Source organism: Ciconia boyciana, chromosome 4, assembly GCF_034638445.1.
Source record: "Ciconia boyciana chromosome 4, ASM3463844v1, whole genome shotgun sequence".
Lineage (NCBI taxonomy): Eukaryota > Metazoa > Chordata > Aves > Ciconiiformes > Ciconiidae > Ciconia > Ciconia boyciana.
Genome location: NC_132937.1, coordinates 27166954 through 27189883, shown reverse-complemented (window position 1 = coordinate 27189883; position 22930 = coordinate 27166954). Strand labels below are relative to the sequence as shown.

Genomic DNA, 22930 nt, shown 5'->3' with positions numbered 1-22930 from the left:
GAAAGGCGTTGGGCTCCATAGGAAGTTCAGACTTTGACAAACATGTTGAAAGACATTTTGAGGCTAAGAGCATAGACAAAAGGCTTTAGTTCTACTTTAAGCAAAGGCCTCGCCAAGGATTTGCTCCAGAAAGCATTGTAACCTCAGATGTATACGTCTAGGAGACTCTTTTGCATCTTCCTCGACGGGGACAAGGTGAAGGGAGAGAAGAGCCCAATGCCCATGGTAGCCTAGAGCAGCAACACGCTGTGGCACCTTCTTGAATGTGTGAGCAGTGGGTAAGGGTGGAATGAGCTAAACTATCGTTCTGCTCTACCCTGTTACAAATAACGTCGATATCTCTGGCCCCCTTAAGGAGAATATTATTCCTCGGAGAAGAAAACAGAGAGGGGTCTGCTGGGCAAGAAAGGAAATTGAAAAGCAGAGCTAGGGTAATGGCATGATAGCGCAAAGAGCCTTGAAGGTGAAAACAAGGAAAATGACCCACAGTCGAGCAAACTTTTACAAACTGTAGATGATTTTGACCTTGGTCTGATCCTGTAGTTGGGTTCCTATCCGTGGTGTTCAGTATTGCCAGGGATGTCTGCGATATTGCCATAGGAACAAGCAATGGGGCTGTGGAAATGAGGAGAAATCCTCATTTCCATTTTTCAAAATTGTTTTGCCACTTAGTAGATTGTAATTACTTATATACTTTGACATTAATTATTATAAAATGCCTTGAGATTTGACTTGGCTCTGTAATTGCATGTTATTTGCACAACGAGTTCTGGTTGTTGCAGCAGGCTTTGAAAGAAACCAGATCCTCCAGAGCATTTTGGGTCCCAGTATAATAACTAATTCTGATATCTGTGTGTCAGGAAGGTTGTTTTCTTTAGTAAAAGGTTGAGCTTTTCCTAGATTTCCGTCTCCTGCCACAAGCTGCATGATTAACTGTTGTGCTGTGAGCCATCCTGGCTGGCATAGATACTGTGGAGACACTGGACACCACCAACACGCTCAAATTGAAGAAGTTGCTGTTGTGATCAGGCTCTTCACTAACCAGCGTGCTTCCTTCCACTGTTCTGCTTGCAAATAATGTCAGGCTTTGCGGGCACTCTCACCAAGGGGAGAACTTTCGCCAGTGCTGCTCCTTGGGGCAGTAGGGCAGAAGGTGGCAGAGGGTCAGGAGAGGCCACGGACCCGAGCTCCGGGGAAGCCTCAACGGCACTCATGATGCAGGATTTGGAAAAGAAGCTAGGAGATGGTGGTTTTGATCCAATTCGCTTATTCTTGTCCTGAAATAGGAAGAAAGTAGAAGTAGAAATGGCAGGCTCTTGCCTGTGGCGTGGGGAAATGAACTTCTTGCTGCCCTCCATAAAGCACCACAGCAGACTTAGCCTTATCAGTCCTCCTTGTAATTAATTCTTAACTAGTTCGGCTTCTCATGGTAGGCATAGTGGTCAGTGTCCTGGTTTCGGAGATTTTAAAGATTTTAAAGTTTAAAGAGATTTTAAAGTTTAAAGAGATTTTAAAGATTTTAAAGTTTTCAAAACTTTGAAGATTGCTTATTCCAGTTACAGTTCCCTTACCGTAAGAACAAAATAATCTGTCTTCTTTGGAATTCTTTTTTCTGTCTTTGCTTATTTTCTTAAACTTCTTAAAATCTGAGTAATGTGGTACAGTATTGTTTCCTGGTGGAAACAGCAGCAGCAGTGAGTTTCTCTTCTTGACCAAGTGTTAGGTAGAGAGCAGTGCCAGAAACCTGGGCGATGCCATCGGGATGTGTGAGCGTGCATCCCGCCTCTTGCTGTCTTCTATCCCTCTTCCTACGCAGCGTCTTCTTCACTGCGCACGCTCCATACTCTAATTTTAGACTACAGGATCGGAAGATTTTGCATCTAATAAGTTTCACGAGAACCTTTTTCTGCATTCAGAGTACTGGTGATGTTAGACAACGCTGTGGACCATACCCATCCTGAAAACTCCTGTACAATCATAATCATATTGTAATTTATAGTTTGGGTACAACAGGGGTTTCTGGAGGGCTGTAGAAATCTAGAGGGCTTCTAGAGGGTTTCTAAAGGGCTTTTCTCTTTGTCTCAACCTTTGTTTTCCTTAATACTATGTTTGCTTCTGTTTTCTGGCATGGAAAGTCCATGACAGAGGTTGTTACTGAAAGCTTCTTTTAAGAAACCCCGCAGAACATAGGGAAGCTGTCTTATATTTTAGAAGGTTGACATGGAACATTTGAATCTCTGAAGAATTGACTTTGAATATAGGCTAATAAAACAGCAACCTACTGCTTTGGCACACTAAATGTTACAGCTGTCTCAAGGAAAAACAATATTGGTGATTGGTTATGTGGAAATTAATTAAGTCCTTTCTTTGTCTCTAGCTTTTCTCCACTATGACTAGAACAGTACCGTCGTGCTGAATATAATGAGTTTCCGTAATCGTAGCTTGTTTCAATCTCTACATGATGCATTTATGTGTTTATTGATTTTTAACATTTAAAAGCGCATAGAGAGAAGGAGATAAAAATATCATGCTTGGGTTTGGGGTTTTGTTCAAAGGAAGATGTATTGAGCTTCAAATGGCACACGGCTGCCCTGGGGAACATCTGATTTTTAATTCATCTGCCAATAACTTTTGATGGAACGGTTTACACATTTCCTGCACCTTCTTGGAGGGTGGAGGCTAATGCTGTCCCTTCTGCTGAAAATGACCATAAAAGGAGGAAATGGGACATTAAAAAATACATCAATAATAGTTCTTTGTTTTTTCATTCTTTTTTTTTTAATTTGACTGTTCTCTTGCAGCTGTAAACGAAGGACCAGCACCACAGCAGCCATCCTTGCTACCGCAGACGCAGCCTGAGCACTCCAACAATGAGGACGCCCCGAGCAGAACCATCCCCACCGCCTGCGTCCGCCCTACGCACCCTCTCCGCAGCTTCGCCAACCCCTTGCTACCTCCGCCCATGAGTGCAATAGAACCGAAAGTCCCTTACACACCACTTCTGTCGCAAACAGGTAAGAGCGATGGGAGGAAGGTCTCTGGTACCATTCATCTGAACCACCGACTTCCGGTTCAGGAAAAAATAGAGAGCGCAAGACTGTCCCATACCTTGAAGAAATATCTGCAAGTTCTGGCGGAATGGGAAGTGGATATATACAATTTTATGAGCATAATCTAGTATTTCATTCTGACAACCTGGAATAAAAATTCAGGACAAGGCAATAGCTTGAAATCAGAGTTAACAAGTAAGTGATAAAAATGAATTAAATGCGATGCCAAATTAATCACTTGGTCTTGTTTGCAGTCTCCTGTTATGCTACAGTAACTTGAACCAGTGCCAAAGCTTGACTCTTTGTTTCAAGGCTTGCCTTTTCAATAATGAAAGGCCTATTTATGTATGCTGGAAAAGAACTGACGGCGATCCACTGCAGTGCGCAACCTACTTAAAAATTAAATAGCAAGCGTGCAAGGAACAGCAAGAAAATTATTATTTTCAAAAAATAAAGGCTGTAGAGTAGTGCCGCTGTTGAACGAGGCTGTGGGCTGGTTGCAGGGTTAGGTTAAACGGCTGCGTATGGCTGTAGCGAAACATTCATTCGTGGGTGGGCGGCACGGCAGAGGAAGAGGGAACGGTGCCTCTCCAGCTCATTCTGGGGTTGGTTTCCAGAGCAGCACCATTTCTAGAGAGCTGTTTTAAAACTTTGCCGTTGGATCAGCTGAGGACATTTGTATGATATATATGGTATCTGCTTTGTTCGTAAAGTAGGCCCAGTGCTGGAATTGTTTTTCACGTGAAGTGGTATGATTTGAGTAACAATATTTGCCTTTGTAACCTAACTACTAGAGCTATTAAAGAAAAAAAAAAAAAAAAAGGGTTTGCAGGCTGGTATCTCATTTTAACTGTTTGCCCTACTCCTTTAGCTTGGATAATCTCCAGTTTGGCTCAGACAACCTTTGAGATTTCAGCTTTACTCTTTTCTATTCTAATGCTGCTTTCCGAGCATAGCTTTCTTGCCATACAGCATATGTTAGGTCGACGTTTGCAACAAGCAAGCTACCAAAACATCTCTGCATTTTTACTGGAAGCACCTGCTATCCATCAGCAAGTAATCCAGTTTCTGACAGCAGGCAGAAGTAGATAAATCCTTATTTGTTGGAGAACTGCTTTTGCCAAATAGTGCTGCTGAATTATTTTTTATATATAGCAGACTCCATTCATCTTCATGTAGTCCTGCATTTTACTTTGTGAGGATCCAGTTCTACTTGCCTTACTCTAGCGAGTAAGCCTGGTGACCTCGAAAGGACTATTTGTTCTTTAAGTCAATCAGAGTTTCCATTTTAACCATTATAACTGGGAGGCGTGGTAAAGAGAGAGGAAGTCGGGGCATGTGACTTATCTTCATAAAGAATCCTGTCATCCCGAAGCATAAATTTGCCCTTTTTTTTGAGTAAGTAATCTCACGTAAGCAGAAGCCATGTTTCCTACAAAAAATGTGTAGAACTTTGTTATTAGGCAACATTAAGAACTGAAAGTTTATGGCAATAGTCTGCCATAAAGCAATGGAAATAAATAAAGCAGACGCTAAAGCAATGAAAAAATCTGTTTTTCTGGACTCTGTTACGTAGACGAAAACATGTTGCTGGGTTATATATGGCATTCAAACTATTGTATTCACTGTTATACTGAAACCACAATTTTTACGTTTTAGAATTGTGTATAACTTCATTTCTGATCTGCCTCGGGCTATTTTGTGGTGTTGGGGGCTATTTATTCCCCTCTATGTATGGTTTCTCTTGCTTTTCTCAGTGTGCTTGTCCTCAGAGTCATTAGCCAGACTGATGTTGTTTCCTTTCCCAGTTTCTTGTAGAAAGATTTCCTTTGTAAATGTTAACTTCTCTTCCTGCCTCTGGGCAGTGGGGTGTGCAGAACTGATCCAGGTCCTGCACATGATCCCTCAAAACTAGGTTGCTCTTTCAGTACCCACTCCTGAATCCCACTCCTCTGGAACCCCGATGTCTCTTCTTTTCACTTAAAATGGGAGTGCAGAGAGAAAGCATTAAAAAAAGAGATGTCAAGAAAAAGCGCTTCGTTTCACCAGCAATTCTGAGTATTTCATACTACCCATGAGCATGATCGTAGAATGGTTTGGGTTGGAAGGGACCTTAAAGGTCACCTAGTTCCAACGCCCCTGCCGTGGGCAGGGACACCTTCCACTAGACCAGGATGCTCAAAGCCCCGTCCAACCTGGCCTTGAACACTTCCAGGGATGGGGCATCCACAGCTTCTCTGGGCAACCTGTGCCAGTGCCTCACCACCCTCACAGTGAAGAAGTTTTTCCTTATATCTAATCTAAATCTCCCCTCTTTCACTTTAAAGCCATTACCCCATGTCCTATCACTACATGCCCTTGTAAAAAGTCCGTCTCCAGCTTTCCTGCAGCCCCGTCAGGTACTGGAAGGCTGCTAGAAGGTGTCCCTGGAGCCTTCTCTTCTCCAGGCTGAACATACGTGGCTGATATCTCAGCCATAGTTAGATACCCATGAAAGGGAAATTTTGAAGATATTTGTGCCTTTACAAAGCTTGTGATGTATTTCTCTATTTGAACAGACCTCCTAGAAAAGATGACTGGCACGTCCCTGCACAGGCACTCCTCCCTCGTCCCCACTGGCAGAGCAGAAGTGGCTGAGCTCTCTGCGGGCCAGCTGAGCAAATTCCCTTATGGACCACGTCTGCTAATTATACCCCACTTACGGACGTCTCAGGTTGAAAAGGCTCTTAGCAAATTCCCATGTTGGAAAAACTGTTACTTTCCTTAATCAGATAGATAGAATTAATTAATTTTTCATTACATTTTCTGAAACTCAAGACGTTTTTACATGTCCTCTGTAATAAAGTAATAGGGCAATAAGTAATGGACTCATCATCACTTAAACCAATTAAACTACTCTTTGCTTTGCTGTCCTATTTTTTAAATGCATGTCAATTGGGTGTCTTATCCCCTCAGACAATACATAACTCTCATGGAACAATCCTGCAGAATTCAGAAGGGGAGAAAGCAGCAGAGAACTGCAGAGGTTGATCCAGAGATTTCCAGCAAAGACTTTAAAAAGCAGGAACCTGAAGTTAAGTGGACCTTGCCCTTGAAATCCCTTCATTGCTGGTTTGCAGCCTCTCTTCCATCTAGCCCGATGAGTTTTAGAGCTCCTTTTCTAGAGTAGCTTGTATGGAAATGCCAGGCAGTGATGTCCTCCGGTCCTCAACCAGCCCCACCGCCTGCCCCACAGCCGACTGCACGCCGAAGCTCCAGATGTATTTGTACATTGAGATTATGGTCCTGAAGCTGATGTCTAGCGCTTGCCCTCATACGATATTAGTATCGAAATTAATTTTTGGATCCTGCCCAGAGAATAGATGAGCACGGGGCTTTTTCTTGGCTTTGATTGACCTGGTGCTAAAAGGAGGTATCTCCTCCAATATTTTACCTATTCAGTAGATCTCCATAGTGGTGTTATAATTAGCTGTTAAACTCTATCGTATGGTTCATAAAAAAGATATACAGAGATCATTATTCAGTTGTGGGGGATTTTGCCGTGAGGATATGAATAAATATTTAAAAGGTCGTGCTTCTGGTTTTGGGTCATGACATCAGCCTAATCCAGAGCTAAAATCTGGCATTTTTCTTCTTCCCCCCCCCCCCTTTTTTTTTTTTTTTTGCTTGAGCCCAGTAAATCTGAACTCTTCGCATTAAGCCCTTCCCGTTGATATTTTATAGGACATCTCACCTTTTCATCACTGCTTTGTGATTGAGCGCTTGAGGTTCCTAATACTTACTCTGAAGGCATGAGAATCACTCCATGGTATTTCCAGTCCCCACTGTGGCTGCACTCGCACCTCTTTGCAAATCATACATATGGGCATATAAGTGATTTGACTTAGTCCCCATTCAGGCTAAATAGAAAATGGTTGATGGAGAGTTGAGCTTATTGCATTATAGATCTGACATAAATTCCACAAATGGATGGGAAAGATTTTTTTTTTTTTTAACCCTCACAAATGAAAATTCCTTTTAGGTCTTGATGATCAGCTGCACCTGAATTAGGAGGTCATTTTTCTTCTGCAGAAGCAGGTGTGAGGTGATAGAAAATACCGCCTGTGAAGTGGTGGTTTTCATAGTGTGTCACGGTTCTAAAATTTCAGCCTTTTCAGGCTCCCGTATCTTTTGTGAGACTGTAAAAATGCTGCATTTTTTCTATTGCTACTCCTTCTATTGCTACTTTCTATTGCTACACAAAAAAGTGTAGTTGGAAATCCAAATTGTCATCTTCTCGGTCTTCCTGGAATCACTCAGTGATACCCCAGAGCTAAAAAACACTTCACTGTACAGCAAAATTAAGCTTGATTTTCCTTCCTCCTGCTAAGCTGTAGGCTATGCCCCAAGCTGGCTACGGGCTGGGAGTGCAGGAGAAAGGTTGCACTGCAGCTGAACTGCTCGAGATGTATTTCTTTGCTGCTTTGGAAAAATATCTTGTATTTGCAATGTCAGATGGCTTGGGGAGTAAAAGCGAAGAGTGAGGTGAAGAAATCGGGCGGTAAACATCCCTGCATAAAAAGCAGCAGCTGGATATTGCCTGGCCATTAGTACAAATCCTTCCCATATCCAGGCTGACCCACACACTGTTTTCATTACCAAATGGGATAAGAAAGCCTGATAAGAAAATGAGCTCCGTGAGGTGTTTTTTGTGCTGCCTTTTTTTTTTTCCTATAGCTATTGTACTAAAAGAACCACAAAACCAAGATAAGAGTGAGGGTTTGTAAAGCCAATGTTAAAACCATGAGCGAACGGTCAAATAAATAAGGGATGAAAGCAAGAGGAAAAAAGGGTGTATTGGTATTAAGCAGTGAATCCTGGGCCATAATAATCTCAAATAGCAAGGGTTTGGGGGCCTCAGTAGATGCTGAGATTACAGTGATCCTTCGAAGAGTGAATATAGAAAGAATATAGAAAGAATTTTCAGTCGTGCTGAAAATAAACCACTCCTCACAGGAGCGTTGGTAAAGTCACTGTTACACAAGTGTCTTGCCTATCGGCTCTCAGGTGGAGCGTTTAGAGATCGAAATTCCAAGAATAAAACCTTTGGCTGCAAATTAGGCAAATTTTGGAGACATGAACTTAGAACCCTCTGGTGCTAGATTTATGCATTTAATTGCTATCCATTTTGTAGAGTGTTTAATCCCCTTTCGTGCAAGGTGGGGAGTTAATTTGGGAGTGCATTTATTCTGCACAATCGATTAGCTCTAATTAATTAGCTATACAACCAAATTGTGGGTCCTTTGGGTTTTTTGGGTTTTTTTTTTTTGAAGTTTACCATTCACAGAAAAAAAATCCCGGTGCCAATATAAAACACAAATGGAAAGCTATTGCTTCTCATCTGAATTCAGTCATTGAATTTGAAGGCAACTAAGAACTCTTTTGTTAATAGGGTATAAAAATCTTTCTGGTGTAGGGTTTTTTTTTCTTATTTTAACGATGACTGTAAATGAGATTATGGACTTCTCTTTATCATAGTCTACAGTAAGAAAGGCCTATAAATTCACTGAAAATATGGAAATGATTCATTCTTCAACCTTTTATTCTGAAATCCTAGTTTTTTGCACTAGTAACTCCCAGAGTCAAAGAAAAATGATTCTTTTATTTCATAAGCCTTTGCCTGCCCCCTCCTTCAGTCTTGAAATTCTTTTTTCTTCCACGTTTCTTTTTTCTGAAAACAAGCTTTCTCCATTCATCTGGGAGATATATCGACAGAGAAGTGTCATGGGTCAGTCCTGTCTATTAGAGAAATCTGGCCGCAGTCCAGTAAAGTTTAATTAGCATGCAGATAACTTGAGACACCTGAATTGTCTCATTAAAATCCACAGGACTACTGGAAGGTGTAAAGCGAAGTGTGGATTTAGGTGCTTGTCTGGATACATGAACTGATTCCTCTTTTATATACATTACCTATTTCAATATGAGGCAGCAATCAAATCATTAAAAAATGTTTATCTGGACAATGATACTGTAAATACGTAGAAAGATTTAATGATGGGCCATTGTATCTTCCTGTGTTTCATAAGCAGAGAAATAAAACTTTTTCCGCTGCCTGTAGAATTTCTCCATATTAATTTGGGGCTGTGTGTGTTATCACTGAGCGGTTGCAGCCAACGAGCCACTTTTGCCCTGACACTTATTTATCACATAGTATTTCCAGCAAATAGAATAAAAACATGAAGAGCAGCTGAGAAGACAGAGACCAAATCTCTCTCACGTTTCCCCGTATTTGAGCAGTCTGTGTTGTTTTTGTCTTGAAGTGTCCTTTCCAAACTCACTGTTTCCATACCTATTTTGAAGCCGTAGCGCGTAAAAATGCGTGAAGTTCGTCAGTGCTATTTCAAAAGCTTCCCCAACAGGCAGTCCCAGTACTTGCTTGGTACCGTATTCTGGAGAGTGATTAAATGACCTCTTTCTCTTTTGTGTTTTATTTCTCTTTTTAGTTTATTTCTCTTACTATCAAATATTTCTAAATTAAACTTTGCCTCTTTCTAGAACATCTTCCCTTGCGGAACGAGCCAAGCCTCCGTTGATTATCACCCTAAAAATCATTTTTAGAAACTCAATTTCTCGATGAAAAATGTTTTTTGCCACCTGTAATGTAAAACAGCTGAGTCTTCAAATAATGTTTTTCATATAGTTACATATTCTGATCCCCTGAGAGGCACCATCTTACTTAAACAGGAACATCTTGCCATGGAGCTACAAGTAAGCTCACTTCTACATGTTATTCTCATCTTTCTGTTTCAACTTTTAAGTCATTTAAACTGTCACTTGTTTTTACTGGTGGAAATATCAAATAACCTGTAAGTGGCATTTGATCCTTTTGTGATTTTCTCTTGTACTTGTACGAGAAAATTATCTCTTCATACTGCAAGATCAGCAGTATACCCCACCAGCTTTGGTTCCTTAATAGGGAAAATATCTGGCTTTGCATTGCTATACAGCCTTCCTTCCCCACCCTTGAAGTTCAAGCTGCCAATCTCCTGCGACAGACAAAATTCTGAAATAATTTTAATTTTCCAGATTGATCGCTTTCAGTTTTGCAAGCTATGACATATCTCTGTGGGAGCGTCCTTGTAGATTCCGCTGTGCCTGCAGATCTTCATTGCTAGAAGCAGCTCTAGGTGATGACATGCATAGTGTTTGTCTTTTGTCCTGTTGGATAGAAAAAAAATTGTGGAAAAGGTGTGAGATGCTGGGCCAGAAAAGATTATCTTTATTTAGTTACAAGTCTGACATTACCTTCTGATTTCTGCAGCTTATTTTGACTTTTACAGTCTCATTATAGAGGATTCATCTTGGTACTCTTCATCCTCCAAGAATCCTTTCAGTTCTTATGAAGACAAAGGCTTGTTTGCACCCCAGGAGATAGATCTGTTTTCAGCTGCCTCCTCAAACCAGGTGATCCTCAACTGCAGATCTTCAGCTTCACATCTTTGATGCATGCCCTGTCTGTTGGGCTATTGAACATAAGAATATATTTGTATCCCCAGTTTGGAAATTTTCTCTTTAAGCTTCCAAATCGATTTTATGAGACGTGCCTGCAAATACCTTGCCTGATCCAAAATACTTTTTGCTTTGTTGAAAATCCTAAATGGACAACAAAGACATCAGCTTTGAACAGAGCATTTTGTCCGACTCTGGCATCGATAGACTAAAATGGCTGCAGGTTAAAAACTGGAACCAGTAGCCCATATACAGCGCAATGCATCTGACTGCAAAATCCTCTTTTCAGAGTTTCTCCAGTGTCCTGTCTGCTGTCACACATTGTGTTTGATGATGATGGTACATGTTTACCGAGAGCAGAATATTAGGAAGATAAACATTTTTTAAAATGCTAGATGTCCTTTCTATAACTGTGGCCACTAGCTGATGTTTTAGCCTAGATATGTCCTTCCTAAGCCCAGCTGTTAGTGACCTCTGTGAAGACCGCGTTGGCGTTGCGAGCTTGATCCACGTCTCACGGAGGTTAATGGGAAGACTCTCATTGCTTTTGAGTTTTGCATTACCACCTAATGAAAGCAAATTCCTGCAATCTTTCTGAGAAGCGCAGGATTCACAGGCAAAGCTGATTCCATCACATTTTCTGTTCCATATATAGATTATCGTATAGACTTTTCCTCTGTGTTGCTGGCAGTTAGTAAACCCCTCTCAACGCTTTGTACAGTTCATTTTTTGCTGCGTGCAAGTCCTCAGGCTTGTACAGAGCTTTCCAGATAGGATCTTCCCAATGCTTTGTAAAATGGCATTGCTATTTACCTGGCTTCTGCGAAATATTGCTTCCTTCTCACATCCAAAGATCATAGTTGACTTCTCTGAGGCACATACCCACTTGTAGGCTGGAAATCAGAAGTGTCCAGGCTTTTGTCTTCCCTTCTTTCCTTCTGTTAGACCCAGCAGAATTCATGGCGAAACTTCCCGTGCCTTCTTCTTGGAGATACAACTCATTCCTAGCTAATTTTAGACTTCTGATGAATAGGTGTCCGCCCTGTGCCAGTCACGTAAGCTCACTGTGCAGCCAAAGGAGCGAGAGGATCTTCTGAAAGACAATTCGCCCTACTGCTCCACAGACTTTGGAAGGTGCTTCTTTCCATAGATGACCGAGGGAGATGATAGAACCAGCAGAGACTCATCCCTCACTTTTAAACAGCTGAAGCGATGTGAAATTCAGCCGAAGGGATGCGATACCCGGTCTAGCCTCCTGCTGTGAAACTCTGAAAGTTTGGCTGAGCAGCAGAAAGACAGAAAGGTCCGTGCAGTTCTCTTCGTGTTACTCCAGCTCCAGCCATTTTTCCAAGCTTTTGCTAGTAATAGATTTTGTAATCACACACCTATTGTATGTATCAAAATATTAAGAATAGGTCCTAGATCTGGATCTTGAGGAACTCCACTGGTAGCCGCCTTCTACTCCAGTATTCTCCATTGAGCATGATTTCTTGCTGTGTCTCCATAAACTAGCTCCTTTCCATTTTTGCGTTCATCTCCATTTTCTCCACTTGAACTCTTTTTTTCCAGGACACCGTTTCGCATCATCACCCAGAATGCCTGGACCGCATGAACCACGCAAGAATTGTTGGTCTTCAAGTTTGATACGGACCCTAGATCCATTGAGTGCAAACATAGCATTTTTTGGCATTTGCTGAGTTTCCAGCTCTCTGTGCTCCACGTTGCCAGGGACTGGCCTTTGAAAACCTGCAACGCGCACAGCAGAAACCCTGAGCCCTCTCCCTGAAATGAGTTGTTCTCACCTGGCTGAGTACATCATCTCGTGTCCCGTTGGACATATCTCAAAATAAAATAACGCCAAGTAGTTCTCCCAAAGTACTGCTATCGAGAGGATGGATGCTATATTGGTTTTACTTGGTGTCCACCACGATAACATATGGCCTCGTATGCACAAACGCGTAGAGATTTAGGCTTCTTTTTGACTTGACTTGCACTGATGTGCAGTGCTCCTGAAATACCGAGGATGATGCTTCAGGATGGGCCTCGGAGAGGCGGTGGTCGCTGGGATTTGCACCTGGTAGCCATATATCATCTATCTAATGAGCCAATGAAGAGTTTAATAACCCTGCTGAGAAAATGAAACTTTTAAACAGTAAAGCCATGCTGGGGCTGCTCAGAGTTACACCTGATCGGTATCGGCGTCTTCTGCCTCTTGAGGCCCCGGTTCCAAGGTTTCCTCCTTTGTCCTTGTGAGACTCCCGCTGAGTTGGCGAACATTAGAAACCAAAGTGATTTTAATTTAATTATCTGCTCATTTGCATAAATTCGTTTACTTAGCATGTCAACCTTCTGCATCCAGCATTCTCTTCAAGAGGCCTGCTTGGTCTTTTTAAGGTCCTTTGGGGGAAGAGGGCTCAACTGTGGTACTAATTCCGTGTTACAGGCATTACCTTGGAAAACGGTCACTGCTGTAAAACATTTGCTGAAGAACGTGAAATATGCAGCTATGCATAAGGAAAATTTTCTCAGCTTCATTTTAGATATGAGCGTTATGATTTGCCTGTTGCTTTTGTGAGCTAAAGGGCAAAAAGATGCACAAACTGAACTTACTAATCATCATTATGGCTTCTCATTAACAATATCCAGGAGGGAACATCTGTCTGTGTGCAGAAGAGTGGGTCTTTAAGTCCAATTACTACAATTAATGAGTTACATATGAGAAACATGATTTTTACCACGAGATTCAGAGGATTACAACAGCAACATACTCTGCATTTCACATGAGCTCCTCACCACCACATCAAATATTTACTTCTCCACCAGCCCACGAAAATGAAACGAGTCGCAACGCGAAGTCGCTTCTGTAAAAAAAGCCTATTTGAGTCCATTCTCTAACCAATACACAGCATGGATGCCATTTTCTGCGGTGGCTGTGTCTTATGATTTATTCTGCACGTCACAGTGATATCCCAGGACGCAATCCAGCTTCCCCGTGACACGAATCAGATCGATCTCTCTTTAGCAGGGCACGCGAGCGCTCCTAGAATAGAAATACCTCCACAGCTGCCAGCCGCAGGGGCCAGAGCTGCAGTTCACTTCTTTGCTGAGCGCTCCAGGTCTTTTCAAAGCACTGGGGAAAAAAAAATGTTGAGAAGCTACAGTCTCTGCACCAGGCAGCTTAGAGGTCATTTGCCTTTGATGCTAGCGTGATCGCTTTGGTTTTTAGAACCAGGCTCTAGAATCACTCACATTTCTCAGTGTGTAAGTGCTGGGTGCGTATTTCGAGTGCTAGTGTGTGCATATTCCCCCCGCCTCTTCTTTGGAAATAAGCTTTTCTTATTAAGAAATGGAAGTGAAAAACATTTCCTTTTTTAAAAAAAACTGATTTGAATGTGCAGTACTTAGAAGATTGAATCTTTGGGGATAGCTGTATCTTCTACTCTTCCTCTGAGATACAGGGAAGTTTGAAGGCCCAGTTATTAAAGAAGTCTTTGAGCTATTAAACTGGAGCTGGAAGAGTGAGCGTATCTTTATGGCGATCTCTTTTAGCTTGTATTGAGCTTTCATGCGGTCATAGCCTCAGCTAAATGGGAGTTATCTGCGATTCTCAGCCTTACAGAAAGGGTGTTTGTGAGTCTCTCCCTCTCTGCGCCTGTCTTGCAGCTCTTTACTGGAACTTACTTTTAATGAACAGGCTGTTGGCAACTGGATTTTGGGAGGGATTTTGTTCTGTCTTCTGCTCCATTGTGTTTTCTCTGCCTTAAACTAATTAAAAATATAAATGCAATTCTTTGAAATACCGGAAAATTAATCTGCAACTCTTGTCTCCTGGCTGCTCGCTGGAGCTGTAAGGATACAGCGAGCTGTCACGACTGCAGTGATTTGCTGGGATTTGGGGAGCGAGAGCTGCAGCCGCTCCAGCTGCAGCAGCTGCCTGCCTTCCTACGCTGGAGTTATTCTCCAGGCAGAGCCACTCCGGGCGCAGGAGCATTGCTTCCATGATACGTTAACGATCTGTAAGAAAAGAGAGGTAATCGGGTGGGAATCTAGTGGTGAAGAAAACAAATAGGTGTTTAAGCTTAAGATTTGTAAAAAGACGGTTTGGTTTTGCATGGAAACTGGGTGGGTTTCTGATCGGAGACGTGGATTTTGGAGCGAGCCTGTGTGCGTCCCATGTGGATGGAGGCATCTCCCATGCTCCTGGTCCCTGCGTCTCAGCTCCAGAGCCATGGGCATCCTTGTACAAACTTGTCCTGTGGCTCATCCTTGGGACAGCCTTTCCTCTACGCACATTTTATGGCTGGCATGTCTCAAGATGCTATTTTTCTCTTTTTGGGTCCAATTCTGATGCAATGGCTGATAGCCTGCTTCACGTACTGAGGCTGATGCCTTTTTAATATCTCTAATAAGCACAATCACCTATTAAAGCGATGGCTGTTGTTATTATCATTATTATCCTGCACATGGGTCGGGGCAATCCCAAGCACAAATACAGGCTGGGCAGAGAATGGATTGAGAGCAGCCCTGAGGAGAAGGACTTGGGGCTGTTGGTTGATGAGAAGCTCAACATGACCCGGCAATGTGCACTCGCAGCCCAGAAGGCCAACCGTCTCCTGGGCTGCATCAACAGAAGCGTGGCCAGCAGTCGAGGGAGGGGATTCTGCCCCTCTACTCCGCTCTGGTGAGACCCCACCTGCAGTGCTGCATCCAGCTCTGAGGCCCCCAACATAGGAAGGACATGGAGCTGTTGGAGCGAGTCCAGAGGAGGCCACGAAGATGATCAGAGGGCTGGAGCACCTCTCGTGTGAAGATAGGCTGAGAGAGTTGGGGTTGTTCAGCCTGGAGAAGAGAAGGCTCCAGGGACACCTTCTAGCAGCCTTCCAGTACCTGACGGGGCCTACAGGAAAGCCAGAGCAGGACTTTTTACAAGGGCATGTAGTGATAGGACATGGGGTAATGGCTTTAAAGTGAAAGAGGGGAGATTTAGATTAGATAGAAGGAAAAACTTCTTCACTGTGAGGGTGGTGAGGCACTGGCACAGGTTGCCCAGAGAAGTTGTGGATGCCCCATCCCTGGAAGTGTTCAAGGCCAGGTTGGACGGGGCTTTGAGCATCCTGGTCTAGTGGAAGGTGTCCCTGCCCATGGCAGGGGCGTTGGAACTAGGTGACCTTTAAGGTCCCTTCCAACCCAAACCATTCTATGATTCTATGATTTTCTTAATAGAAAAAAGGCAGGGAACTTGCTGAAGGTCGTAGTGGAGGAAAGATATAGGAAAAAGCTATTTCTTTATGATTCGTCTTCTTGATTTCAACGGGAGTCAAATGAGCAGAATACAAATTGTGCCCAAGTCCCATGGGAGATGGAACCCTGCCCTGTGAGACTCCAGAGTCACCTCCTGTGCCAGAGGGGATCTGCTGTTACCTGGTGGGGAGGCTGGGGGGATTTGACAGTCCCTGGTCTGTGATGTCCCCTTGCCAAGCAGGTATCAGCCTGGAGATTGCATATTCAAAGATAAGAACATGAAACTTGCCTTAGGGCACAAGCAGGCATCAAAGTGGTTTAAAGTCTATAGAAAGTGGGAAGGATAAATGTGGGGGACCTAGGTGGCTGAAAGAAGTGCCAAAGACACTCTCTGGAGTGAGTTTGGCCTTATGCAGGTCGTAGAGACGTTGAAGCCGTCGCTTCAGGGGGAGCAGGATTACTCTGGCAGCAAGAAAGCTTGAAATTCCCCTCCCCATTTTTGGCCTTGAATCTATGATGCGTGAGATACATGATCTCAGTTTGGCTTTGTGTGGCAATTTTAATTTTAAAACTATCCCAGTGTACTTAAAATCAATGTCTTATGTGCTTCTGTTTCAAGTGACAGCCCTTGTGTCTTCAGCAGAGTCTTGCCTAGAGCCAGGCACCTTGTGCTGAGTGGAGGCAGATCAGCCGGGACAAAGGTTTTATTCTTTGATGTTTCAAATCGTTAAAAAGAGGCAAAGAATTTTTAATTTCCTCTAGAAGAGAGCTGAGACATCTCAGTCGGTGCATCTTTAAAGGGCAGCACTTCAAACCATGCTGCTGCTGACACCGCTTTTGCCACGCAGCAGTAGTGCGGCTCGGTGCGGTGGGCAGGAGTTTCAGCAGAGATGCTTAAGAAAAGTCCCTTTCTGTCAAAAAAAGTAACTCTATTTTGATTTTTTTCCCCCTCTTTCCAAGCTGGGATAAAAAGTCAGAAACAACTTGGGTTGGTTTGGAGAAAGTTGAAATACAATTTTTATTTTAGCTTGTTCCGTGACCCACCCGGAGGGCTGCTGTCAGCTTGAGGGGGTTAGAAACAAAAGTAGACGAGAACCATGGAAATAACTGCCATTCCCCCAGCCCGGCCACTGCTCTCTGCTCTTCGGCCTCACTTTCTCCCTCAAACACATCGTCAAACTGACAGTTCCCTGCCAGGCAGGGGCCACGGAGCCCAGGTTTTCATTATCTTCCAGGAATACCGGGTTTGTAGGTATTTTTCCCAGGAAAATTTCAAGTTTCCATATGAAAACTTCTGGTTTTTGCAGAATGGCATTCTTCGTCAAAAAGTAATGTCAAGAGAAAATTGCAGACCTGCTGTGACTGTGAGTCCTCTTTCGGGAGCGGAGCCCACGAAATATAATTGAGGAGTTTTTAGAAGGTGTTTGTGTTGGCTCTGATGCTCCTCCAGGAAGAAGTCGTGTCTCTCTAGGAAGGGGACTGTTACGTTTACAACTGAAAACACAAGCAGCGATGGTAAAACCAGCTGCATTTTTGCCTAGAATCCCCAAATTTCACTGCCATCCCCTTTTCCGTACCTACAGGTTCTCAATGTGACTTTTGTTTCTTCTTCCAGGGCCTAACCTCCCCAAGGCTCAGGTTAAAACAGCATCCCTTGGCTTGGCAGGGAAAGCCAGGTCACCTCTGCTGCCCGTCTCGGTGCCCACGGCCCCGGAGGTCGCAGAAGAGGGCCACAAGCAGACGGAGGACTCCGCCAACGTAAGAACCATCTTTCAGGGCCAGCTTTCTTGCAAGCCTCATCGCCAGCGAGTTAGATTCTCTAATCCCCAATCTGCACGTTAATTTGTCGATAACGGTCTGTCCCTCCTTACCTAAGGTATTAGGCTGCAGCTGATAGCTCTTAGAAAGCTCGTAAAAAGTTCTGGCAGCCGGTAAAACTTTGCTCTTGACTTTAATGGACTTTGGTGTGTGTGATACAGGGGAGAAGCGAGCGCTTCAGTTCTGTGTTAATATTATCCACGGGACAACTCGCACAGCCTCTCCTGAGCGCGCTGAGATACTGGGAGAAGAAAAAGAGGGGGTGAGAAGAGCGATAAGGGAAGAAAATAATTTTGGCAGGAAAAATGAGTATATAGTAATACCAGATAATGGTGAGAAAAATAACATTGAAGAAGTAGATAAGTGAAACGGAAAAGGTGGTGAAATTAGAATAATCTTTTCACTCCTATTAAGATTCTCTTAGAGAAAGGTCTCACGTGATCCAGAAGATGAAACAGTGCAAAAGAAAAGGAATAAGGAAAAAAAAGAGATACATTAAATACATGTTGTGTATCATCTCTTTTCATCTACTTGCACGGGAGAATTTTTGCTAGGCGCTATAGCAGTGATTTGTCCAACATCTTGTTAGTGAATCCTTTTATGTTTTCATCCTGGCTAAAGGGAAAGAAAAAAGATTTGCTTTAGACATACATATGGTATGGAGGGTTTGGGTCTGCTGCCTGATGAATGCAGGACAACATTTTGTTTGATTCCTGCTTGTCATTATCAACGGCATGAAAATATACTTCTGCATATAGCGGCAGAAGGATTCTCACATTTTGCTGGGAAAAGGGGACACAGGACGATGTCAACCGTTCCCAGTCCTCTGCTCCCACTAAAAGCGATGGTGGAAATTCCCAACCACGAGCAAGGGCTGAGAAGTTCAGCTAATTGCTAAACGAACTGGTGCAGCCTGCCCTAGGAGGGGGCATGTTTAGATGAGCATTTGATGTCTGTGTTGGGTGCTAAAAAATGTTTTCATAGTCCCCCCCAAGCATGGACAGATGTAACCTAAGGGAGAGAGCTGGGGAAGTGGGGACTCAGGGAAGGGTCATTAACGTTTAATATTGCTCTAGCATGGTCAGCCCTGGTTATCAGCTCATGTGTTGAGCCCAGAGGGGCTTTGCTGTCCAGCCTGTAAGTGTCAACCCATCCTTGAATGCTTCAGGTCCCTGAGGACCATGGAGGGAAGATGTCCTGGTGCGGCGGCCCCGGGAGGTCCTGGTCACAGGCCATGCCCCGGGCTCTGTGCGGGGAGGTTTCGGTTCGCATCCCGCTGCCCGCTTATCTGTGCGTGTTTGTTTTTGTTCACTCGCAGGTTTATGAGCAGGATGATCTGAGCGAACAGATGGCCAGTTTGGAGGGGCTAATGAAGCAACTCAATGCTATCACAGGCTCAGCCTTCTAACAGCTCTTGATGAAGCGATAATTATCCCGGAGCATTGCAGCATACCAGGATTTCACGCGTACCACCTACGTACACCGCCCCATAAAATCATCTTGTTCCCGGTACCACTCCTTTAGTGCAAGGAAGATTCCTGAAAAGTCCTAAAAGGAATGAAAAAAAAGAAGAAAAAGGAAAGAGTAATGATGGAAATGTTACAGAACTGTCCGTCTGGCATGTCAAGTGATGACAGCGTGGCAAGGCGAATGACGTCATCACCGCAGAGCCGTAGCTGATGCCACCGGATTGCTCATTTTGATCTACTAGTCTTCGTAGAGCTCAAGTTGTCATGACTAACTCATGTTTTACTCCGTAGAGGTTTGTAGCTCTTTGTATAGATCTAGTCTTACCTCATGCAAGTATGTTTTTAAACATAGACCATGCCGTTAATGAGACAGTGTTGTAAGTCACTCCTTTGGTTTTATTTAAAATACGTAATTACCGACTACAAAAACACCCATAGCAAATAACCACGCCACCACGCCAAAAATTTGGAAGTTTTCCCAACAGCACAAAATGAAAAGACAAATGACTAATTTCTTTTGTCGCCTCCGTCACTCATCTCTCACGAGTGGTGGGGATTAGCGAGTTGCTGTAAAATTCAGCCATTTTAGCAAGCGTTTGTAAATCCTCCCGTAGTTAATGTTTTATGTATGGCAAACAGAGAACCAGGAATGTAAAAAAAAAAAAAAAAAGAAAAAAAGAAAAAAAGAAAAGTCTGCATTGGTGGCCTGCTGCCAGCCAGCCGGTGCACGCTTGCAAAAGGAGGACATAATATGCAATCTTCTCTGACACGCAGTCACTACGTGCTTAAGCTCGTAATAAAACACGTCTGCGTATGGGTGGCCTTTGTGCCAGACCGCCCCGTGATGACATTGGGAAGCCCTGCTGGGGCCACCGCGAGCCGGAGCAGAGAGAAAAACGGAGCTGAAGTTTCCCCGAGCCTTTCCCATCCCCACATCCCCCGGGATGGCTCCGCTCTGAGGACCCACCCACCCGCGATGATGGTGGGTGGAGGATGAGGAGGGTGAAGGGGCAGCAGGCGCTTCCCGCAGGCAGGACGCGAGCCCGGGGGAAGAACCAGAGAGGCTGGGAAACAACGGATAAATGAATTAGGAGGGCTTTTCCGCAAGCATAATATTTCCCAGTTGAGATCGGCAGTACTCCGCGAGAACAGCAAGCCAAGAGCGGCGAGCAGCAGGACGCTGTGAACCATCTTTAGGGGTTCCCTCTCCCTCTTGTCCTAGCGCTTTAGCTGCGCGTTACCGTGTTTATTGACAACGATAACTGGTTGAATTGCCTAAATTTTGTGTGCATACATTTTATTGCTGAATTTTCAGCTGCATTCAGCGTTAATCCCTGTTTATGCAGCTGAATCACCAAAAGGGAACTGATTTGCATATTTATCAGTTAGGAGGCTGCAAAACCCAATAAGAGAGTTTCAGATGAATTATTCCATTCAGCTCTGCCTTTGATTTCAAGCTTGAGTGGGTCATAATTTTAAAAGAGCATGGAAAGGATAGGATCTTTACAACCTAATAGCTCCTTTTATTAGGTGGGTAATTATATGTGAATCTCCAAATAAAATATTTTGAGTAAAATGGCACTGCAACAGAAGTAATAATTCAGATTATTTTCTACAGCCCTGTGCTGGAAGGGAAATCAGATGTCAAGGAGGAATTCAAATGCTTCATTAGGAACTCTAGTGTGTTTGTGAAAATGCTCCTTTAAAAATGCCTTGTTATTCAATTTACTAAGATTTTAATGAAATGTTTCTTGAGAGTGAGGAAATCTTGTTTGCTTGGGAGGCTGAGCTTTCCAGTCCTGAAAGATTGGTAACCAAAAACCTCTACTAAAAATAAAATGCACAAATCTCTCCTGATGAAAACCCAGCTCAGCTCTTAGAACCTATAAAATCACTACCTCCGTTTTAACTCGAAGAAAGAAGGCTTAATGCAGCTTTTGAATAGCTCCCCATCCGTATTTGCAGAGATTGACATTGTTGAAGTAGGAACATAAGGTCAAATCTGTCTCTCACTTATCATTTATGAAACATCTCTTACCCTCGATTTGCAGCAGGATAGCTGGGAACCGAAACTGCTCCCAGGACTTTAAAGAGCAGCGCTGCCCCTTTTTAATCACGGAATACTAATCCAGGACCAAGTATATCGCCATCCCAAATTGCCTAAAATAAGACGAGCCACAAAGAGGTTTGCAAGTTGGATTTTGCTTGTTTTGGACAAAAGCGTTGTAGCGTCCAGGCGCTCTGGTATTGATCAGCCTCTTCATTTTGTTCAGGCATCTCTCTTCGACTTAGGCTAAGCCCTGAAAGTCTGCAGATTGATCTGGCACTCCCGTGAGCGCAGCCTTTCTTCTGCCGTTTGAAGCAGATCTATTTTCAGGCTCAGCCCATTGAAATCAATAACACTTGCAGACCAAGGCCAAGGTCCACGCCGAAACAAGTCCTCACGTACTCTGTCCGCGGGATGGAACAACCCCATCAGCTCAGCCCAAGCAAGACACAGCCGCTCCCCCACCCCCTTTTTTAATAAATTAGGAAGAAATTCCTGCTTCAATTTAAGTTCAGCAATCGTCAGTAAAACTAAACTATTCCATATAAACACTGAAGTTTGGGGTAGGGGTTTTTTGGGGGGTTGTTTTTCTTAGTTTTCCTTCAGACGGCCAAAAAAGGGCTGTACCCTTCACCTCCCCTGAGCCACATGACACGGAATTGGTGTGTCGTTGTCCGAAGAAGCCCTGGAGATATTCCCAACCTTCATTTGAGGATGATTTTAGTACAATTCTAACTAATTAGTAAGCAGGCATTTCTTTTAAAATTTCACTTTACGGGTGAACTACGTAGCTTGCAAAACTCAAACGAGTGTTTTAGCATAAATCTTCCACATTATATTTTGCTGATGCTCTATTTATTTGCAGGGAGCTTGGCTGAGAATTTCTTTGGATTTTGACAAATTCCTCAACTGTCAGAGTATTTATAGCCTGTGACTATCTCAGCCGTGGACACTCCCAAAAAAATGTAATGAGAAATCTGTCTGTGCATGACAGGCTTGTGAAGCTCGATGTTACCGTGGAAGGTCATTAGCTAATCAATACAACAGGCAAGCTGCCATAACCAGGTGGAAAAAAAAGCCAGTAGCCAAAAAAGGATATATTTTTTATTTTTTCTTTTCTATTTTTTCCCCCTCCTCTCTTTTTTTTTTTACTTGAAGACCTAAAAATGGAGCAATAGCAATGGTTCAAAAGGCTGAGCGCTCCCTAGCTCAGCATCTTTGGCTGGGGCCTGCTTAGACGTTCACTTCTTGGAGAAGAGGTTCAGTCACTTTGAGAAGCTCTTCAGTTTTTGGAAGGGGGAGGATAATCTGCTATTATTCTTGCGTATGATCTTGATTATGTCATGATTTGGGGCTGGACAGCGATAGTGCCAACATTTTGCCGTAGGGTTTGTGGTGTCACTTCTCAGGGAGTGAGGACCATCATATCCCCTATACCCGTCTGCCTGTTTGTGCACCCTCACGTTTGGGAACTGGTAATTCCCAGCTACAAGGCAGCCTTGCTGGAACTGGAGAAGTTCCAGCTGGAGAAGGACAGAGACAGAAACCGGAGAAGGACAGAGACAGTCATGTAGCTCCGAGCAGGATTGCCCACTCCAGAGCTTCCCAACAGGTTTGCAAATGCTTCGAAGGTTGGTCCTTGCACGCATGGCACGCGTTGCCGTGGCAGTGCACGTCCCAATATGCTCTGGCAAATTGGCACTGGTAGCGAAGGAAATCTCAGCCACGAGGCTCCTGTGTGGCTCGGGACGTTGCGTGTCAGATGCTGCAATAAGATTGTGCCGCAAAGTGGCTGTTCTTTGCGTTGGCGCTCCTTG

General features: G+C 43.6%; 1 protein-coding gene across 4 annotated transcripts in view; it reads left to right on the top strand.

Moving 5' to 3' along the window:
• The window catches only part of DCC (DCC netrin 1 receptor), a 618393-nt gene extending 597685 nt beyond the window's left edge, over nucleotides 1–20708 (top strand). For all 4 annotated transcript variants that reach the window (XM_072860253.1, XM_072860252.1, XM_072860251.1 and 1 more), the window contains 3 exons: nucleotides 2802–3014; nucleotides 17395–17537; nucleotides 18916–20708. In XM_072860253.1, coding sequence (XP_072716354.1) covers nucleotides 2802–3014; nucleotides 17395–17537; nucleotides 18916–19005 — 446 coding nt within the window. In that variant the 3' untranslated portion in view covers nucleotides 19006–20708. The remainder of the gene's footprint in view (nucleotides 1–2801; nucleotides 3015–17394; nucleotides 17538–18915) is intronic.
• Nucleotides 20709–22930: the final 2222 nt, after the last annotated feature.